This window comes from Tupaia chinensis, unplaced genomic scaffold (genome assembly GCF_000334495.1).
Source record: "Tupaia chinensis unplaced genomic scaffold, TupChi_1.0 Scaffold000187_1, whole genome shotgun sequence".
Lineage (NCBI taxonomy): Eukaryota > Metazoa > Chordata > Mammalia > Scandentia > Tupaiidae > Tupaia > Tupaia belangeri.
In genome coordinates, this window is record NW_006159662.1 from 2091195 (window position 1) to 2111794 (window position 20600).

A 20600-nucleotide genomic window follows, 5' to 3' on the forward strand; every position below is an offset into this window, starting at 1 on the left:
AATAGGCTTCTATTATATCTGGCTCTGCTAGTGTGAACTAGAATATGTCAAATAAATAGGGGCCAGTAGATGGCATAATGGTTACTTCACTGAACTCCCACATAGTTGACTGCTGCTCGATTCCTCGATTCCTCAGTGGCTTAAAACTTACACCAGACGCACATGTGTGTGTGCCCTAAATCCTGAGAGGAGAACGGGGGAGAAGGGATTGCACCATGGCCATCCCTCTGGAGGGTGATTTCTCATTTTCTGTCTCTCTGTCTTTCTTTGTCTCTTGGGCAAGCATACGTGCTCTATAGCAAAAATCTCTCTTAAAAAAAAAAGAATATGTGAAAAATAACATTCAACATTTTACATAATTAATTTATATGTATGAGAAGTTTTAAATGTAATATTAAAATTTAGTTATGATTTTATACTTCAGAATACATCTATACTAAAAAAAATTACAGAAATAACTAAAATGGCAAATGGAATTTGCCAAGCAGAAGAAAATGCTAACCAAGAGGAAAAAGAAAACCAAACTGAAGCAAGAGTAAGAATATCCACTTTTCTTATGGTTGAGGTATATTTCCTGTATATACCCAAAGTCGCCAAGAAAAAGTTACACACCAATGTCTAACCAGCCTTTTCTTAGTGTTTCTATTAGCAGCATTTTACTTTACCTCTCCTTTTTAAAGTTCCATCTTTAAAACTGATTAATAAACAAGAAGAAAGGAACAAGAATGACCCCCATTTAGTGTTAATAAAAAAGGAAAATAGGAGAATATATGCAAATAGATAAAACACTCTGAATTTTATTCCTCCCCAATTCTTTTTTTTTTTTTTGAGAGGTTTTTGCTATAGAGCACATGCGTTCACCAGACAGACAGAGACAGAGAGATAGAAAGCGAGAAATCACCCCCCGGGGGGATGGCCACGCCACAATCACTTCTCCATTCTCCTCTCGGGATCTTGGGCACGCACGCACACGTGCCCAGCGTGAGTTTAAGCCACCGGGTCTGGGACCACTGTTGACTATGTGGGAGTCCAGCGACATAGCCATTACGCTAACTGCTGGTCCCCCTCTCCAATTTTTGACACTCAGAAAATGTTATATGAGCAACAAACTGATGAAAATGCTTTCCAAATCTAGCATAAGGTCAAGGGTTTTATTTATATTTTTATGGCTCTTCAAACTAGTTGCATTGCTTTCATTTTTCACACAAAATTTACTTAAAAAGAAAAATTCCTGGATTTTCTTATTAAATTATTTTTCTTAAAATGTATTTTTGTAACAGACATACCAAGAAGTCTTTTTCAAACTCTGATTTTTTCAAATATATCTTATACATCAATAGATTATATTTCATTTGGATATGTCATATTGAAATTAGATTACTTACTCCCTAACATACTTTTGATAGAGAACTATACTTATTTAAACTAAAATAAAATTCTAATAGGAGCAAAAACTAATATTGCCTTTAAAATTTGAAGCGAAAGGAAAGTAAAGGGGAAAGGAGTCAATACTTCTCTTTCCAATAACCAATCAATACTAGAAATACCTATTTTTCTTATAGCTGAGGTATATTTCCTATACACCCAAAGTCATCTAAAAGAAAAAGTTATTCACTAATGTCTAATCAATTTTGTTTCTTGTTGCTCTGAAAGATGAGCCAACTGTACACCAACTACATATTAATACATGTTAAGCTTTTAAGAAAGTGGATACTTGCTACTATGGCCTTAACTACTTACTACAGAGGTTTCTGTTACTTGGTTTTGGGCAGCAGAATCACAGGCTGAATTTTGAAAGAGGAAGTAAAAAGATTTTATTCATTTTGTTAAGAAGTTTTTGCTTTAGAGTGTGTACACTCCTGGAGAGAGAGAAAATGAGAAATCACCCCCCAGGGGGTATGGCCATGCCACAAGCCTTTCTCCTTCATTCTCCTCCTGGGATTTTGGGTATGCACCCACACGCACATGCACCCGGCATAAGTTTCAAGCTCTCAGATCCAGGACTCAAACTGCAGTTAGCCATGTGGGAGTCCAGCGACATAACTGCTATACCATCTACTGGCCCTGAAAAGTTTCTACTTAGATCAACCTTCATGTATTGAAAAACACACATTATTATTACTAAATTTTTAAATTATTACTAAAATATAGCTATCAATTCGAATTCTGTGATGGATAACCATAAACTAATGATGTTTCCTATGCTAGTTAGAAAGAAAATATGTTTATTTGAAAATACAGATTGAAAGGTAGGAAGGCCTAAACCTCAATGACCTATATAAATAAATGCAGGCATATAAGGATGCAGTCTCCACCAACAGAGCTAAGTCCAAGAGCTCCTCCACAAGTTAAAAAGGAAACTTGAGTGAATAGAAAGCTCAAAGAATATATAAATACTTCAGCATTTATAGTTGATGTCTTATTATATTTTTAATGGAAGTCAATGATAAAATGCAGATAAAAGACTATAATAGCCCAGCCTTAAAACACTAGTTGAAAATGAACTAAAAGGTAATATGAGGATTTACAAGTACATATGTGTTTAACAAATGAAGTTTAAGTTCAGCTTTGAGAGGTTATAACTTTAGCGATTTCTACTCACAACGAAGACTATCAAAACATATGTAAATAAGTAAATGGGTGGATGGATAGATGGATGGATGGATGGATGAATGGATGGAAGGATGGACCGACAGACAGGTGGATGGGTGGATGGATGGATGGATGGATGGATGGCTGCCTGGATCATGAGAAGACCTAGAATATTTTAAATATTCAACATAAACAAAAGAATAAGTAATATATACCCTACCTTCTGAACATCAGCATCATGTTTCTGCTGCAGTTTGAGTTTTTCTTCATGAAATCTGGCTTCTATCATTTTTGTTTTCATGTCCAACTTCAAGAAAAATATTTTAAAAGTGTTAATAAATTACCCTTCCCTTTGGCAAAAAATAAATGACTGAATTAAAATAACTCTCTATATAAAAGAGACTATCATTTTTACCTGTAGCCATAGTTTAAGCAGTCATATTACATAAACTAGTATGTTGATTATATTCTTCCAGTTATTCCCAAACTAATCAAAAGTCTTTAAAATTTTTCTTGTGGCAGGTAAAAATGACAATACTAAGTATAGACTCATCATTTACCTCTCCACCCACCTCCCGCAAAATTAACAAGTAATTTTAAAGTGGTATTTTGTTTTTACATTTAAATGCACACAGTATTTTAGCTTTTCCTTTTTTTATTTTTTAAATTCTGCTATAGGGTATGTGCACTCACTCACAGAGAGAGACAGAGAGAAAGAGAGATGAAAAGTGAGAAAGCACCCTCTAGTGGTAGATGGCACACTGCACCCCTTCTCCTCCATTCTCCTCTCAGGATTTTGGGCACACACACATGGGTGCCCAGTATGTTTTTCAAGTCACTGAGTCTGGTACTCAACCATGCAGTCGGCCATGTAGGATCCAGCCACTTTAACCAGCACATCGCTGGTTGGTCCTAGCTTTTTTTATTTTAGAACCCACTTTTATTTTTTTCATTGCTCATATCTACAGACTCATTAAAAAACATTTTTATTAACCTATAATATTTAAATAAGAATTATCACATAAAAATGGCAAGTTATAAATGCACATCTTTCTGAACAGTTTACTGGTCCTCTCTCTTAGAACCATAGACTCCAACTTCCTTAAGGTAGTGAGTATTTGCTTTTGAACATTCTTTAACAACTCTTGTCCTCCCCAAACCAATACCACATGCCAGAGTATTCTCAGTAAAGCCAGCAAAAACGTGACCAATACTTGTTGGTAATAATGAGTACCACCTTAAATTAAAAAAGCAGTTGGCCCAGTAGCCTAGTAGGTAAGGGGGCTGGATCACACCTGACCAACTTCAGTGCATATTTCTTTAAACAAGGACACTGTGTACTTCAAAACCATAGTACACTTACCAAAAATCAGGAAATTTAATATTAACAACAACATTCTCTAATGCAGTTTATGGTCAAGTTTAATCAGTTATCACAGTAATGCTGTTTATATAAATTACTACTTGCTCCCCGATTCAGGATCCAACTCAGAATCACGCATGCTGCTAGTTGCCATATCAATGACATGTCCTTTAATACTGAGTAGCCTTTCTTGTGTTTTTTTGACCTTGATGTTTTTGAAAAAGACAAATAGTTATTGCATGTCTCTCAATTTGGGTTTATTTGATGCTTCCTCGAGATTAGATTATAAGATTTTGGCAAGAATGACACTGAAGTGATATATCAGTTCTCACTACATCATATTAGGAGGCTGATTTGTCCCAATATTTCCAATCTAAAGTTTCATAACTTGTTAAAATACTAAAAACCAAGTTATTATAGGGGTAATTATTTTTTAGGTTTTTGCCATAGGATACATGCACTTGCCAGAAAGAAAGAGAGACAGAGAGAGGGAAACTGAGAAATTACCCCCCAAGGGAGAGGGCCACGTCACAATCCCTTCTCCTCCATTTTCCTCTTGGAATTTTGGGCATGCACAATGTGCCTGGCATGATCTTCAAGCTGCAGTCAGCCACCATGCCACCTGCTGGTCCCCATAAGGGTAATATTAAAGGAAAGCTTTCCATTGATATCCTTAAAAATAAATAGGAATATCTCTTTTCCAAAAACTCTTGCCTTGATGTTACACTCTATACTTCTGCTTTGTACTTAGGCCATGATTCATGATGAATCACCAGGGTTAGGACAGAAACAAATCTTACTAGTACGATGTATAAACACAATGCAAGAACATAAGATGTATATATAGATAAAAGTACAGATATGTACATATGTGTGCATTTACACATATACGTATATATAAAGGACAATAAACGACATTGCTTAATTTAGTTTAATATAAAAAACTAAAGCTGAAAAACTGACTATAACACTTCTAATTTATTTGACCACCAAGAAGCCCTGGCTCCAAACAACATTTAAGTTTTCTTTTTCTGGGATCAGAATATATGCTATCCATTTCAAATTTAAGAAGCCTGGAGCTATATAATGAAATAACTAATACCAAACTAACCCCCCACTGTTAACAGCCATAAAATGAGATAAAATATATGCAGTAACCGTTCTGAGGTGTTGAACAGCAGGCAGTACAGGCTGCAATCCTCATAAATTGAGTCCCTTGATAGTTCTGGCTCTCTGTCTAGGTACAATAACTGAAGTCCGACTACAGCACCACAGGCCCACGAGTTGAGACGGCAGAGGTCAGAGTTCAGAGCAGTTAAAGAAGCTGGAATCTTAAGTACAGGGCAATAGAGGTTTGAGCTGCCCAGCACAATCCTCTGCCAGCCCTTGACCACAGGCTGACAGGCTGCGATGAGGGTACACGGGGTGAATAACGAAGCATGTCTGATACAAGACAAAAAATATAAGAGATACTACACATAAACAATGCTGGGAGATACCAAAGGCAGCCTGGCCAGAGTGGAGATGTCTGTCTGAAAACTTGCAAACACCAAGACATACAGCTGAAACACCATGAAGGCCACACCGCAGGCCGACACTGCCAAACAAAGGCTAAAACACTCAGAGGATGAGTTAACAGAAGATTTGAGATAGCAGAAGGAAAGGTCTGTAAATTGGATGACAGATTAACAGAAATTAATACAAACATCTGAACGAAAAAGATGATTGAAGAATTCATAAATTTTTGACACTTTAGAAACCTGTGAGACAAAATCAAAGCATCTAATACTATATATATATATATATATATATATATATAAAATAAATGCCTATAGAAAAGACTGAAAACAGAGAAGAAAAACATTAAATTTCTCAACTTTGATAAAAAAGCAAAATTGACCCAGAGAACAAGATGTTCAGTCAACTCTATGCAGGACAAATACAAAGAATACAAATATCAGAGTCAAACCACTGAAAACCAAAGAGAAAGTCTTAAAAACAGTCAGAAAAAAGAAATGTTACATACCCGGAACAAAAACAAGAATGACTCCCTGCTCCCCAAGATAAACAATGGAGACCAGAGGACAAAGGAATGTATCTTAGAAGTGACAGTCATTCTGTCAAATAAAACTAGTATTCCATAAAACAGTAGCTATAGCAGCTCAAAACTCAAACACAAGTGTTTTCCTCTGTGCAGCCATTGTTATGCTGCATAAATTCGTTTTTTAAAAAAATATTTACTTATTTCATTTGTTATCATTATTTTTTAATCTGAGAGAAGGAGAGAGAGAGAGAAAGTGAGAGAACAAGCTGCCAGATCCAAGACTTGAACCCATGGTCAGCCATGAGGGAGTCCAGCACCTTAAGCACCAGGCCAACTGTTGGCCCCAATGCTGCATAAATTCTTTACACATAGTTCCATTTCATCACTCAGTTATCAAAAAGATCTATACACAAGGTATGAAATGTAATAAAATTAATAATATCTACTGCTTGCTTCATTAAGGAAATTCTTAAGTAAAATCAGTGACGTTTTTTCTTGTGAATGTGTGACAATAAAGAATATAATGACTATCAGAACAAAATGGTGCCACTGCAGTGCAATTGTCAACACAGTAAAATGTAAGTAGTATTATTACAAAAATCATTTTGACCTCATGAAAGAGTCTTTGTAGGGGGAAGATATTTACACAGTGGGAAAACGTGGTACTCTGTGAGGCTGACCAACATAGGTAGGTTTCCAATTCAAGTACAGAGCCCGCTGCGAGTACACCAGGCACAGGTGTGCCCGTGATCAGGGCTGGCTAAAGGCTGGAGGAGAATCATGGCAATGAGACCCTGTTAGAGGTGCTTGCCCCTCTTTTTTTCTTTCTTTCTCTACCATTAATGGAAGAAATAAATAATTTTTTAAAAAGGAATCTTGGAGATCCCAGAGTCCATGAACAATTTTTGAGAACCACCACTACCCAAAGAAAATTTTTGCACATTTGTATCAGGATACAAATGTGCAAGGTTGAAAGCATTCTTGTTTGTATAAGCTCAAAATTCAAATAGACTAACTCATCAACAAAATAGAAATTGTGGCAGATTCACAGAATCAAAAGTAGTGCATCAGCCAACAGATGGCATGATGGTTAAGGCACTGGACCTCCAACATGGCCAACAGCAGTTTAAGAACCGAACCTAGTGACAGAAAGGAAAAAGGAAAAAGAAAAGAAAAGGAAAGGAAAGGAGAGGAGAGGAGAGGAGAGGAGAGGAGAGGAGAGAAGAGAAAAGAAGAAAAGAAAAGAAAAGAAAAGAAAAGAAAAGAAAAGAAAAGAAAAGAAAAGAAAAGAGAAGAGAAAAAAGAAACAAGTAGAAAAGGGAAGGGAAGAAGAAAGGAAGGAAAGAAGGAAGGAAAGAAGGAAGGAAAGAAGGAAGGAAACAGAGAGAGATAAGAAAGAAAAAGGGAAAAAAAGGAAGGAAGGAAGGAAGGAAGGAAGGAAGGAAGGAAAGAGAAAGAAAAGAGGAGGGAGAGAGAGAGGGCGATGAACCTCTTATAGCTAAATAGCATAACATGGGCAAATGTCTCCAATGTACCACTGAGAAAAACAAGCAAGACACACTGAAAAAATACATAAAGTTTACTTTTATTTACATGATGTTTAAAACCTGGTAAAATGAAAATATTTTCACTTTTAAAGATTCAGGTATTGGTGGGAAAAAAAACAATTTCAAAAACAAAGGGTTGGAAATTATCATTGGAAAAATCAAGACAGTCACTACTTTTAAGGAAGACAAAAGACGGTATGATGAGGTCAGACAACAGGCTCCCAGGATGCTGGCAAGGATCTAATCATTCCCTGGGTGATGTTTACAAAGGAACTCCTTTGTATAATTCTTTTACTACATTTATTAAATGCAATATTTCATAAGAAACATTTTAAAATACCAGTTCTCTCATTTACTATCCCCATAGTCAATAACTGTGTATTTCTCTATCTCTTGGGTGTTTTTTTTAGGTTTTTATTTTTGTTTTGTTGTTTTGTTTTTTCCCATAGGGCACAAACACTCTTTAGAGAGAGACAGAAAGAGGGAAAGTGAGAAATCATCCCTTGGGGGGATGGCCATCCCACAATCCCTTCTCTTCCAGTTTCCTCTTGGGATTTTGGGTACACGTGCACATGTGCCTGGCATGACTTTCAAGCTGCTGGGTCCAGGACTCAAACCACGGTCTATCATGTGGAAGTCTAGCACCTCAACCATCATGCCACCTGTTATCTCAACTGTGGTTTTCCTTACCTTGCATTTCTTTAATTTCTATATTTAACTAGCAGGCACACAGAAATAAAAAGTTTAATTGGCATTACATGTAAGAAAGAAGTACCATCCCTTTTTTAGGCAGTAGGTGGAAACATTCAATATGGGTGGAGATAAAGTTCAAAGGAAATTCTCTATTTTATTTCACAAAAAGAGCAATTTTTACCATCTGTTCTCTGAAATGAACAGTTGCTCTGAAAATTGATCCCTCCTTGTTCTGTTGTCTCTTCTTTCATTCTCAGTGAGAACAGTTTTCCCAATGTCTTAATGTTAGAAACCTTTTTTCAGATTACTGGGGAAAAAAAGCATCACTACTGCTTGGTGATGCTCAGTGTCACACAGTTCTGTGATGTGGATATCACAGGAAATGTGTTAGCAATTACAAAGGCAAACAAATCCAACTATGTTTGTGAATGTAGGCTAAGGTTAAAATAAAGGATCACTGTCACGAACATGTGTTTTCCCACAGTGCCCAAAATAAATTGAAAACTTGAAAAAAAAATCTCAAAATTCTTTCTGTGCATTTTTAACCACCCAAATAAAACCACTATAGTTCTATAACCTTAAACATATTATATTGCAAAAATTATTCAATTACTATATAAGGTATCTTCTACCTAATTGCATATTTAGAATAAAAGCTGAGTTTTATAAAATCTGATTTTTAAAGGATAACTAAATATTTTAAGATTCCTTAAAAATTCAACAAAGCTGGGACTAGTAGATGGCATAATGGTTATGTCTCTGGTTTCTCACATAGTCAACTGCAGTTCAAGTCCCAGATCTGGCGACATGAAACTCATACCCGGCATGTGTGTATACATGCCCAAAATCTCGAGAGAATGGAAGAGAAAGGGTTGTGGCGTGGCCATCCTCCCTGGGGAAGTAATTTCATGCTTTCTGTCTCTTTGTCTCTGTCTCTGTCTTTCCAGGGAATGCATGTGCCCTAGAGCAAAAAAAAAAAAAGATTCAACAAAGTTGGGGTGTGCAAGGTGGCATGGTTGTTAAGGTTCTGGACTCCCAAATTGTCAGCCAGGATTCAAGTCCCAGATCTGGTGGCTTGCTTTCTCTCTCTTATATCTCAGGTGAGCACACATGCCCTATAGCAAGTTAAATAGTATAATAAAAAAATAAAATTAAATAGTATAATAAAAAAATAAAATAAATCTTTTTAAAATTTCAAAAAGACTAAATACTCTAGTTATAGCTTCATGGAATCTGTATAAAATTTCATATCACTCAATTCTGTCCATGCTTACTGAAATTTTTAACACAAGCAACTCAAGTTCATAAATTTTTATTTAATATCATGAAGAACTGCATATCCTAGATTACTACCAATACCTACTGCACAAAGCTCTGAAATGGAGCTGAGACTTGAACTATAAAAATAAAATTTTAAAACAGACTAAAACACTAGTTAATTATTTATAGAATAAGGCTTTCCTAAGCACTACACAAAAGTCAGAAACTATAAAGAATAGATGGTAGACCCAACTATTCAAAAGAAAATTTCTCTATACATTAAAAACTAGTACAAAAAATATCAGAATACATATAGGAAAATATTTGCAAGATATATAAGTATCTAAAATTCTTTAATATATAAATTGCTCTTAGAAATCACAATGAAGACAAACAATTCAAGAAAAATAATGAAAAGTAAAAGAAATGGCAGGTCACAAAGGTAAAAAATTTAAAAAGATAACAGACATACAAAAAGATGTTCATTCTCATAATAAAATAAATGAAAACATCAACATGAGTTACTATTTTTCATCTCAGTCAAAGAAACTTTCATAATTCAATATTGAAACAAAACAGGAAAAGAGACATTTTCATGCAGCATTCATGCAAGTATGGACATGTTTTTCTCTTGTTAATACTAGAGGGTATGTGCACACGCATGTGAGAAGGAGAGAAAGCACTCCCAATGGGGCCTGGTCACCTCACAATCCTATTTTCCCCAATTTTCCATACCATCAGGATCCTAGGCACACACATGTATGGCTGGTATGTTTTTTAAGCAGATGGGGCCAGGACTTGAAACATGGTTGGCCATATGGGATCCAGCTTCCTCTACACAGTGCCTAATCATTGCACTACAGGGACAGTTCAACATAATCTTTTTTTTAGAAGTTTTTGATGTATAAATCACATATCATAAAATTTACTCATTTAAAGATTATAATTCAAAGCTTTTTGTAAAAAAGAGTTATTCAGGAATCAGTAGGTGGCAGAATGGTTATGTTGCTGGACTCCCACATGGCCGACCGTGGTTTGAGTGCTAGACCTGGTGTCTTGAAACTCACACCGGGTATATGTGTGCCTAAAATCTTGAGAGAAAAATGGAGGGATTACAACATGGCCATCTCCCCTGAGAATGATTTCTCACCTGCTGCCTCTCTGTCTCTCTGGAGAACGTTCACACTCTATGGCAAAAATATATCCCCAGAAAAGTATTTATTTAACCATCACCACAATCTAGTTTTAGAAAATTTCATCACCCCAAAAAGAAATTCTATACCAACACTTCCCACATTCTCACATACTTGCAGCACTAGGCACACATAACCACATTTTAAGGACGATTTGTTAATGTCAATCAAACTTTCAAATGTACAACCTTGTGATTTGGCAATTCCATTTCACAGAATTTGTCCTGCAAGAAAAAATATACAATACACAAAGATATGCAGAGGGATATTCTTGAAACATTTATAGCAAAATACTCCAAATGGCCAATATCTATCAATAACAAACTATATTAATAAAATAAGAACTGGCCACTTGGCCTCACAGTTAAGGAAGACAGATCCCACATGGCCAACTGTGCTTCAAATCTCAGTGCTGATGGCTGAAAAACATTAGATATATGTACATGTGTGCCCCAAATCACAACAGAATAGAGAAATGGAGGGAGGAAACAGGAGTGTGGCATGACCATGCCCCATTGGGGATCAGTGCTTTTCCCATCTCTGTGTCTCTCTTTCTCCAGTGAGTGCACATCCCTTCTGGCAAATAAAAATAAATTAGGGACCAGCAGTTAGTGTAATGGCTATGTCACTGAACTCCCACGAGGTCGACCGCGGTTCGAGCCTCGGACCCAGTGGCTTAAACTCACACGGGGCACATGTGCGTGTGTGCCCAAGATCCCAAGAGGAGAATGGAGGAGAAGGGATTGAGACATGGCCATCCCCCCTGGAGGGTGATTTCTCGCTTTCTGTCTCTCTCTGTCTGTCTGGCGAGCGCACGCGCCCTATAGCAAAAACCTCTCCAAAAAAATAAATAAATAAATAAATAAATAAATAAATAAATAAAATAAAATTAATTAATTAGTAAAATAAAGTTAGGTATACAAATAAAACAAAATACACAGAACTATGAAAAAAACAGGTCATGTTTCTAATATGAAAAAATAATCAGAATAAGAATTTCAATCAAAAAGAAATGAAACAGGGTCATCTAAGAGGGGTGGTGGTAAAGGCACCTGGATCCCACATGGCCAACTGTGTAATTTTGAGTCCTGGACCCAGAGGCTTAGAAAATATGCTGGGCATTTGTGTGTGTGTGTGTGTGTGTGTGTGTGTGTGTACCAAAATCCCAAGAGAATGGAGAAGAAGGGATTGGGTATGGCTATTCCCTTGAGGAGTACTTTCTCACTTTCTTTTTTGTGCTGTCTCTCTCTCCAACAAGCACATGTGCCCTATAACATATTAAAAATAATTTTAAAAAGCAATGAAACAGTGTAGAGAATGATCTGTGATCTCATTGATATAAATAAATGAAATATTCTGGGCTAGCCGGTGGCATGGTGGTTAAGGCACTGGATCCCACATGGTCCACTCTCCTGAACTTGAAAAATTGTGTCAGATACGTGTGACTTGAACAATATGTCAGGTGCAAGTGCATGTGTGTGCATGCCCAAAATGATGAGATGAGAATGGAAGAGAAAGAATAATGGCATAGGCTGATTTAGGGGCTGATTTCTCATATTCCCTGTGTCTCTCTCTTTCTCTACCTCTCTCTGGTGAATGCACCTGGTCCTATAGCAAAAGTCTAAAAAAAAGAAAATCTTAGAAAATAATAGGGAAGCCACCAGTGGCATGGTGGTTGGAACAGCTGGTTCTCACATGGCTAATTATGGGGTTCAAGTTCTGACCCACCAGCCTGAAAAACACTCCAGGTGCATGTGCATGTAAAATCTTAAAAGGAGAATGGGGAAGAGATTGCAGTGGCCATCCCTCTGGGGTATGCTTTCTCAGTTTCCCTCTCTCTCTCGCTCTATCTCTGTCTCTCTACAGCAAGTGTACACACTCTCTAGCATTTTTTTAAATGACAAAATGATTACATGTTCAATTTTTAGCAATGATTATCTCCAAAAATGTGAAGATTAGAGGTTGAGAAATATAAAGATAAGATGTTTAATAGTTCATATTTCATTTTAAAATAAAGTTAACTCACTTAAAAGAATGCTATTTATTGTTTTAAAAACAATTAGTCAGCAACAACAAAAGGATTTTTAGTGGAGATCATGCACAATACACATCAGAGTTGTTTATGTGAACATGAAAGACTCCACCAAACTTCAAAACAGAAAAGCATTTATTCTCATGTCCACAGTTAAATGTTTAATAGAAGTGATTAAAGCAGGTAGACATAAGATTCTCTTTCCAAAGGATAACTACGCATTTCCTAACATAACAAACTTTCCTAGTCAGAAAAATATCTCTGAAAAACATGGAAAATAATAAAGCAATATGATTCTTATTATCTACTTTAAAAATAAAAACTTTTAAAAAATTTTATACTGGAACTGAGAAAATTACAGAAAAATACTTGTTCCACGTTAAAGATACAGTCATTATTTTTGTATTTACAAAGACCTATTTTCCTTTGGGTTTGAATGGCTTCTGATTACATCTGACTTTTTTTAGAATGACAAATTCCTCATTTGTACAGTATAGTAACATAATTTTCAATATACTTCCAAGTATTCATTTTTATTCTGAAAAATTAAATTAACATATTAAACTTATAAAAATCTATAATTTCAATTGTATCATAAAAGACACAATTCACCATCCTGTCAAAAAATTTTGAGATGGGGAACCAGCAGTTAGCGTAATGGCTATGTCGCTGGACTCCCACGTAATCGACCGCAGTTTGCGTCCCAGACCCGGTGGCTTAAAACCCACGCCGGGCGCATGTGCGTGCGTGCCCAAGATCCTGTGAGGAGAATGGAGAAGAAGGGATTGTGGCGTGACCATCCCCCCAGGGGGTGATTTCTTGCTTTCTGTCTCTATGTCTCTCTCTGTCTGTCTGGCGAGCGCACACGCCCTGTAGCGAAAATCTCTCCAAAAAAAATTTTTTTTTTGAAATGCAGGACCAGCAGTTAGCATAATGGCTATGTCACTGAACTCCTATGTAGGTGACCGTGATTTGAGTCTCGGACCTGGTGGCTTAAACCTCACGTGGGCACATGTGCATGCGTGTGTGCCCAAGATCCCGAGAGGAGAATGGAGGAGAAGGGATTGAGGTGTGGCCATCCCCCCTGGGGGGTGGTTTCTCACTTTCTGTCTCTCTGTCTCTCTCTGTCATTCTGGCAAGTGCAAGCGCCCAAAGATAAGAGATATAAGGATATTCTTTGAGAAGTATTGATATTAGTAAAAACTGTAAACAACCCCAATATCCAACAATAAATATAAGTAAAATTAACCAGGCTTTTTCAAAAACATGAAACACCATCATTAAAAATAGATGTACAGGGGAACCAGCAGTTAGCGTAATGGCTATGTCACTGGACTCCCACGTAGTCAACCATGGTTCGCGTCCCAGACCTGGTGGCTTAAAACTCACGCTGGACACGTGTGCGTGCATGTCCAAGATCCCAAGAGGAGAATGGAGAAGGGATTGCGGTGTGACCATCCCCCCTGGAGGGTGATTTCTCGCTTTCTGTCTCTATGTCTCTCTCTGTCTGTCTGGTGAGCGCATGCACCCTATAGCGAAAACCTCTCCAAAAAAAAAATAGATGTACAGGAATAATGTTTAATATGGAAAAAACTCAATAAATACAAAACAATATATAACATCTTCTCAATTGTCTAACAAAAAATATGTATTTATAGGGCAAGTAAAGAAAAGAATAAAAGCCATACGTTATTTTGCCACTGACTTTCCTTTTCTAGGTGTTGACCAACTTTTATTATTATTTTTTAATTTGCTATAGGGTGCATGTATTTACCAGAGAGACAGAGAAAGAGAGAGAGGGGGAAAGTGAGAAAGCACGCCAAGGGAGAGGAGGTGGCAGATGGTCACAGGATAATCCCATCTACTCCATTCTCTTCTTAGGACTTTGGGCACACATAAACACATGCCCAGAGTGGTTTTCAAGCCTCAGGTCTGGGACTTGAACCAGCCATGGGGTAACCAGCTGCCTTAACCGCTATACCATCAGCTAACTCTCTAGGTGTTGACTTTACAGGTGAATTTATTTACTTCTTTATACACACACACACACACACACACACACACACACATGTCTCTATTTCCCAAAATGTCTTCAATAAAAAAATCCACATAAATTATAATCAGAAATGGTAGTTTCAAAGAAAGGTGAAACTAAGATAGTTCTCACATTATTTCATAAAGGAAAAATAACATGATTGAAAATCTTCATCAAAATATGTCAGAATCAACTATATAATAGCACAAAAGATTATTTTAGAAAAATGCACAATGTATACATTTTTAAGAATAAGTTGATGTTTACATGAAAACTTCTCAATGAAGCCACAATGCCAGAAGGAAAAACAAAAACATAAGTGTATGGGAAAAAATAAAGCCACACACATTTAAAAATGAGCCTCTGATGCAGTATATGATTTAAATGTTTATGCCTTCAAAACACATGTGGGTGCACTGGAATGTTTATTCCTGATCCAAGTTGTCATCATAGAGAGCAAAGATACTATTTCATGAGTCATCCTTCCCCCAAAAAACCTTTTAAGCAACCACTTCCTTTCCATTCTTTTGATTATTCTATGATATGAAGCCTTAATATTAAGAATTAATATAAAATAAAATCAAAAGGACAGAATAGTTTTTAAATAATTAAAGATCATTTTAAAAGAGGAAAGAAAGAAATTCAACACAAGAACTCAAAAGATGGTAGGTCTGCATGCAAGAAATATTTTATTATCTCAATACAGGTTTTTAAAATTTTGTTTCTCTTTCAACAGATACTTTCAACCACAGGATTGCATGAGAAAGAGAACCCTGAGGCTGACGTTGGCAGTGGTGGAATAGGACTTTCCGGCCCACAGGCTGAACCACCTCCCATACGTGAAAACACCTTCACAAGAGGTCAGGAAATGAGGTGAGAGGTGACAGCACCTGGGTGTAGCAGAGAATTAAGAAAAGAGGAACCAGCAGTTAGCGTGATGGCTATGTCGCTGGACTCCCACGTAGTCGACCGCGGTTCGTGTCCCGGACCCGGAGGCTTAAAACTCACGCTGGGCGCGTGTGCGTGCGTGCCCAAGATCCCGAGAGGAGAATGGAGGAGAAGGGATTGCGGCGTGACCATCCCCCCTGGGGGGTGATTTCTCGCTTTCTGTCTCTATGTCTCTCTCTGTCTGTCTGGCGAGCGCACACGCCCTACAGTGAAAATCTCTCCAAAAAAAAAAAAAATTAAAAAAAAAAAAAAGAAAAAGAAAAGACACACCAAAAAGGGCAGGAGGAATAGTATTATATCACCCATGTCTCATGTTCCTGAACTCCAGGAAGCACAGTGTGGAGGGAAAAGCCCTCCACTTGGGGACAGGTTAGGAAAAGAAGCACCAAACTTTGCCTCAAACCCCAATGCCTGGCCAGCCTCAGTAAAACCCAGTAATAGGCAGGACACTGGGCCCAGTGCTAAGGAGATCCCAGCAGTCTGAGTCTCAGGTCCATCCTAGCGCCGAGCCAGTCCCCATAGACCCTAGCTCCAGGTCAGCCTCTATGGCCCCAGACTCCAGACCAATATTCACTGACTAAGCCTCGAGTCCTATCACAGCACTAGACCAGATCTTTCAGCTCCAGGCTCTAGGCCTCCACAGCAAACTCAGGCCATTGATAATTTATTCTATGAAATTCTGAAAGAAAACTTTCCAAACCTAGAGAGGCATTCAAATATCCAGACCCAAGAAATACATAGGACCCCCGAATAGAATCAACCCAAGAAGATCCTCTCCAAGGTACATCATAGCTAGATTGGTGAACACTGCAAAGACAAGATACTAAAATTGGCAAGAGGGAAACATCAAGTTAATTACAAAGGTTATCCCATCAGGTTAGCATCAAACCTCTTGTCAGAAACAATGCAGGCAAGGAAAGAATGGGAAATACAGCCAAAGTGTTAAATGAAAAGCAATATCAACCAAGAATACTATACCCAGCAAGATTATTCTTCATATCGGGGGGAAAAAAAAAGACAAACACATTCTAGGATAAACAAAACCTGAAAGAATTTATCAAGTGCAGACCAGCTCTTCAAGAGGTTCTGAAGGGAGTGCTATACCAGGAAAACTAAAAAGTCAGATGGACAGTTATAAGAGAACAAAAAGCAACCAGGAAAATGACTCACTTAATGATAGATACACATCCAGAAATATAGATAATAACACTGAACGTTAATGGATTAAATTCTTTTTTTTTTTTTTTGGAGAGATTTTCACTGTAGGGCGCGTGTGCTCGCCAGACAGACAGAGAGAGACATAGAGACAGAAAGCGAGAAATCACCCCCGAGGGGGGATGGTCACGCCGCAATCCCTTCTCCTCCATTCTCTTCTCGGGATCTTGGGCACGCACACACACGCGCCCGGCGTGAGTTTTAAGCCACCGGGTCCGGGACACGAACCGCGGTCAACTACGTGGGAGTCCAGCGACATAGCCATTACGCCAACTGCTGGTTCCCTGGATTAAATTCTTGAATCAAGAGACACAGACTGGCTGAATGGAAAAACAAACAAACAACAACAACAACAAAAAAAAAAAAAAACACAAAAAAACCCCCAGAAACTCTCTATCTGTTGCCTAAAAAACATGTATCTTATGGATAAAGACATACATAGACTAAAAGAGAAAGGCTGGAAAAAGATATTCTATGCAAATGGAAATTAAAAAAAGGGCTAGAGTTGTGATACTGATTTCAGACAAAATATGCTTCTAGACAAAGACTGTACGACGAGACAAAGAAGGGCATTATATAGTAGTAAATGGGCTAATTTAGCAAAAAAACAACACTTACAAATATCTATGCACCCAACTCAGGAGCACCTAAATACATGAAGGAAAGACTGCTAGAGCTAAAAAGAGAGATAGGGTGCAACTCTATAATTGTTGAGTGCAACTCTATAATTCTCAACACCTCCATTATCTCCTTTAGACAGATCTTCTAAACAAATTAAGCAGAGAGATTCAGAATCTAAATGATACTATAAATCAAATGGCTTGACAGATATCTATAGAACTTTTCACCCTAAGATCACAAAATACACATTTTTCTCTCCCCAGCAGGGAACCTTTTCAAAGATTGATCATATGATAGGACACAAATCAAGCTTTTACAGATTCAAAGGCATAGAAACTATACCTAGCATTTTCTCTGACCATGGTGAAATTAAACTCAATATTAATTTCAAGAAACAACCTCAAAAATACACAAACACATGGAAACTAAACAATTTACTTCTGAATGACTTCTTAACCACCGAAGAAATTAAGTCTGAAATCAAAAAAATTATGGATACAAATGATAATACGTGCACGAGTTTCCAGTCTATGGAACACAGCAAAAGCAATCATAAGAGGGAAATTCACAGCATTTAGTGCACATAAGAAAAAGATGGAAAGGTGACAAATAGACAACCTAACATCATGCCACAGGGAACTGGAAAAACAACAACAAAAAATGCCAGGTGAAAAGAAATCATAAAGATTAAAACAGAAATAAATGAACTATGAAATAAATGCACTATACAGAAAATAAATTAAAGCAAAAGTTGGTTCTTTGAAAATATTAACAAGATCAACACACCATTAGCTAGACTGATAAAGAAGAAAGAAAGAAACCAGATAAATCAACTATGTAATGAACCAGGCAACGTTACAAGAGATACACTAGATATACAAAACACGATTGGAAGATACTACATGAACTATGAAATAAATGCACTATACAGAAAATAAATTAAAGCAAAAGTTGGTTCTTTGAAAATATTAACAAGATCAACACACCATTAGCTAGACTGATAAAGAAGAAAGAAAGAAACCAGATAAATCAACTATGTAATGAACCAGGCAACGTTACAAGAGATACACTAGATATACAAAACACGATTGGAAGATACTACGAGCAACTATAAGCCAACAAACAAGAGAACATGTAAGAGATGGACAAATTCCTGGATGCATATAATCTACCAAGATTAAATCAAGAGGACATAGAAAACCTGAATAGACCCATAACAAGTCATGAGATTGAATCAGTAATAAATAACCTCCAGACAAGAAAAGCCCAAGTCTTTATGGCTTCACTTCCGAATTCTACAAAACTTATAAGGAAGAGTCAACTCCCATTCTACTCAAATTATTTCTAAAGATCCAAAAGGAAGGAAACCTCCCAAATTTATTTTATGAGGCCTCCATCATGCTCATTCCCAAAAGAGATAAAGACATGACAAAAAAGGAAAACTATAGACCAGTATCTCTGATAAATATAGACACAAAAATTTTCAGCAAGATACTTGTAAATCATATCCAACAACATATAAAAGAGATTATTCATCACAACCAGGAAGGATTTATTCCAGGGATGAAAGGGTGGTTCAACATACACAAGACCATAAATATAATGCACTGTATTAACAGAAAGAAAAACCATATGATCATTTCAATTGATGCAGAGAAAGCATTTGATAAAAATATAACATCTCTTCATGATTAAGACTCTCAGCAAGACTGGTATAGAAGGGGCATTTCTCAACACAATAAAAGCCATATATGAAAAGCCTATAGCTAACATTATACTGGTACTAGACAAGACTGCCCACTTTCTCCACTGCTTTTTAATATGGTGCTGCAAGTCTTGGCCAATGCAATCAGAAAAGAGAATATTAAAAAAGGCATTCAAATAGGTGAAGAATAGTTCAAAATATCTTTATTTGCATATGACATGATGGTATACTTAGAAGATGCAAAGGTCTCCATGAAAAAACTTCTCAAAGTAATAAATGAATACAGTAAAGTGGCAGGATACAAAATCAACATCCAAAAAGCTATAGCACTTCTATATACAAATAACAATTTGAAAGAAGTAGAGCTGAAGAAAGGAATCCCTTTTACCATAGCCACAAATGTATAAGATACCTAGGGATAGACCTAACTAAGGAAGTCAAAGACCTTTGCAAAGTAAACTATGAAAATCTTTTAAAAATATATTGAAAATGACATAAAAAAGTGGAAGGACATCCCATGTTCCTGGATTGGAAAAATTAATATAATCAAAATGGCAATTCTACCCAAATAAATCTACATATTTAAAGTAATTTCAATCAAAATGACAGAGAGATTCTTCACAGATCTAGAAAAGACAATCACAGAATCTGTCTGGAATCATAAAAGACCTCATATTCCAAAAAATCCTGCGCAAGAAAAGTGGAGTGGGTGGCATATCACTCCCTGACCCCAAAATATACTATAAAGCTGTGATAATCAAAACAGCATTGTGGAGGGCACTGCATACGGGAGCCATCTTGAGCTATCCGCCATCTTGAGCTATCCACCATCTTGGAAACCATTAGGTTTCACTTCCTCACTGAGCAAATCCTCAGAAATCATGTGACCAAATGTTCTCTCCAGAAGCAGTTGGGTTTCTAGGCAACAGGAGAGATCCACCCACACCAATTATTGGTTCATATTGTTCTATCTCATTTGCATTTTGGGCAACCAGTCCACGCCCACCAGCCTGTATATAACTCGCCATTTTCCCTCAATAAACAGAAGATGGAAGAAGAAGAAGAAGAAGACTTGATCAGCACCTCGTATTGTCTCCACTCTGTGTGTGTGTGTGTGTGTGTGTGTGTGTGTGTGTGTGCATGTGTTTGTCCCATCTCTCACTCTCTTCCCCAGGGAACCTGTTTGACTTGTCCCTGGGGCCAGGACACAGCATTGGTATTGGCACAAAAACAGACAGGTGGACCAATGGAATAGCACATCCCAAACACAGGCAATAATCCCTCACATGGACAGGTGGTATTAAGGAGTTACTGCACAGCAAAGGACACTGTAATTAGTGTAAATCAACAAC

General features: G+C 37.1%; 1 protein-coding gene across 5 annotated transcripts in view; it reads right to left on the minus strand.

Moving 5' to 3' along the window:
- The window catches only part of CEP112 (centrosomal protein 112), a 462320-nt gene that overhangs the window by 360700 nt on the left and 81020 nt on the right, over positions 1-20600 (minus strand). For all 5 annotated transcript variants that reach the window (XM_027771158.1, XM_027771157.1, XM_027771156.1 and 2 more), the window contains exon 9: positions 2813-2899. In XM_027771158.1, the coding sequence (XP_027626959.1) occupies positions 2813-2899 (87 nt within the window). The remainder of the gene's footprint in view (positions 1-2812; positions 2900-20600) is intronic.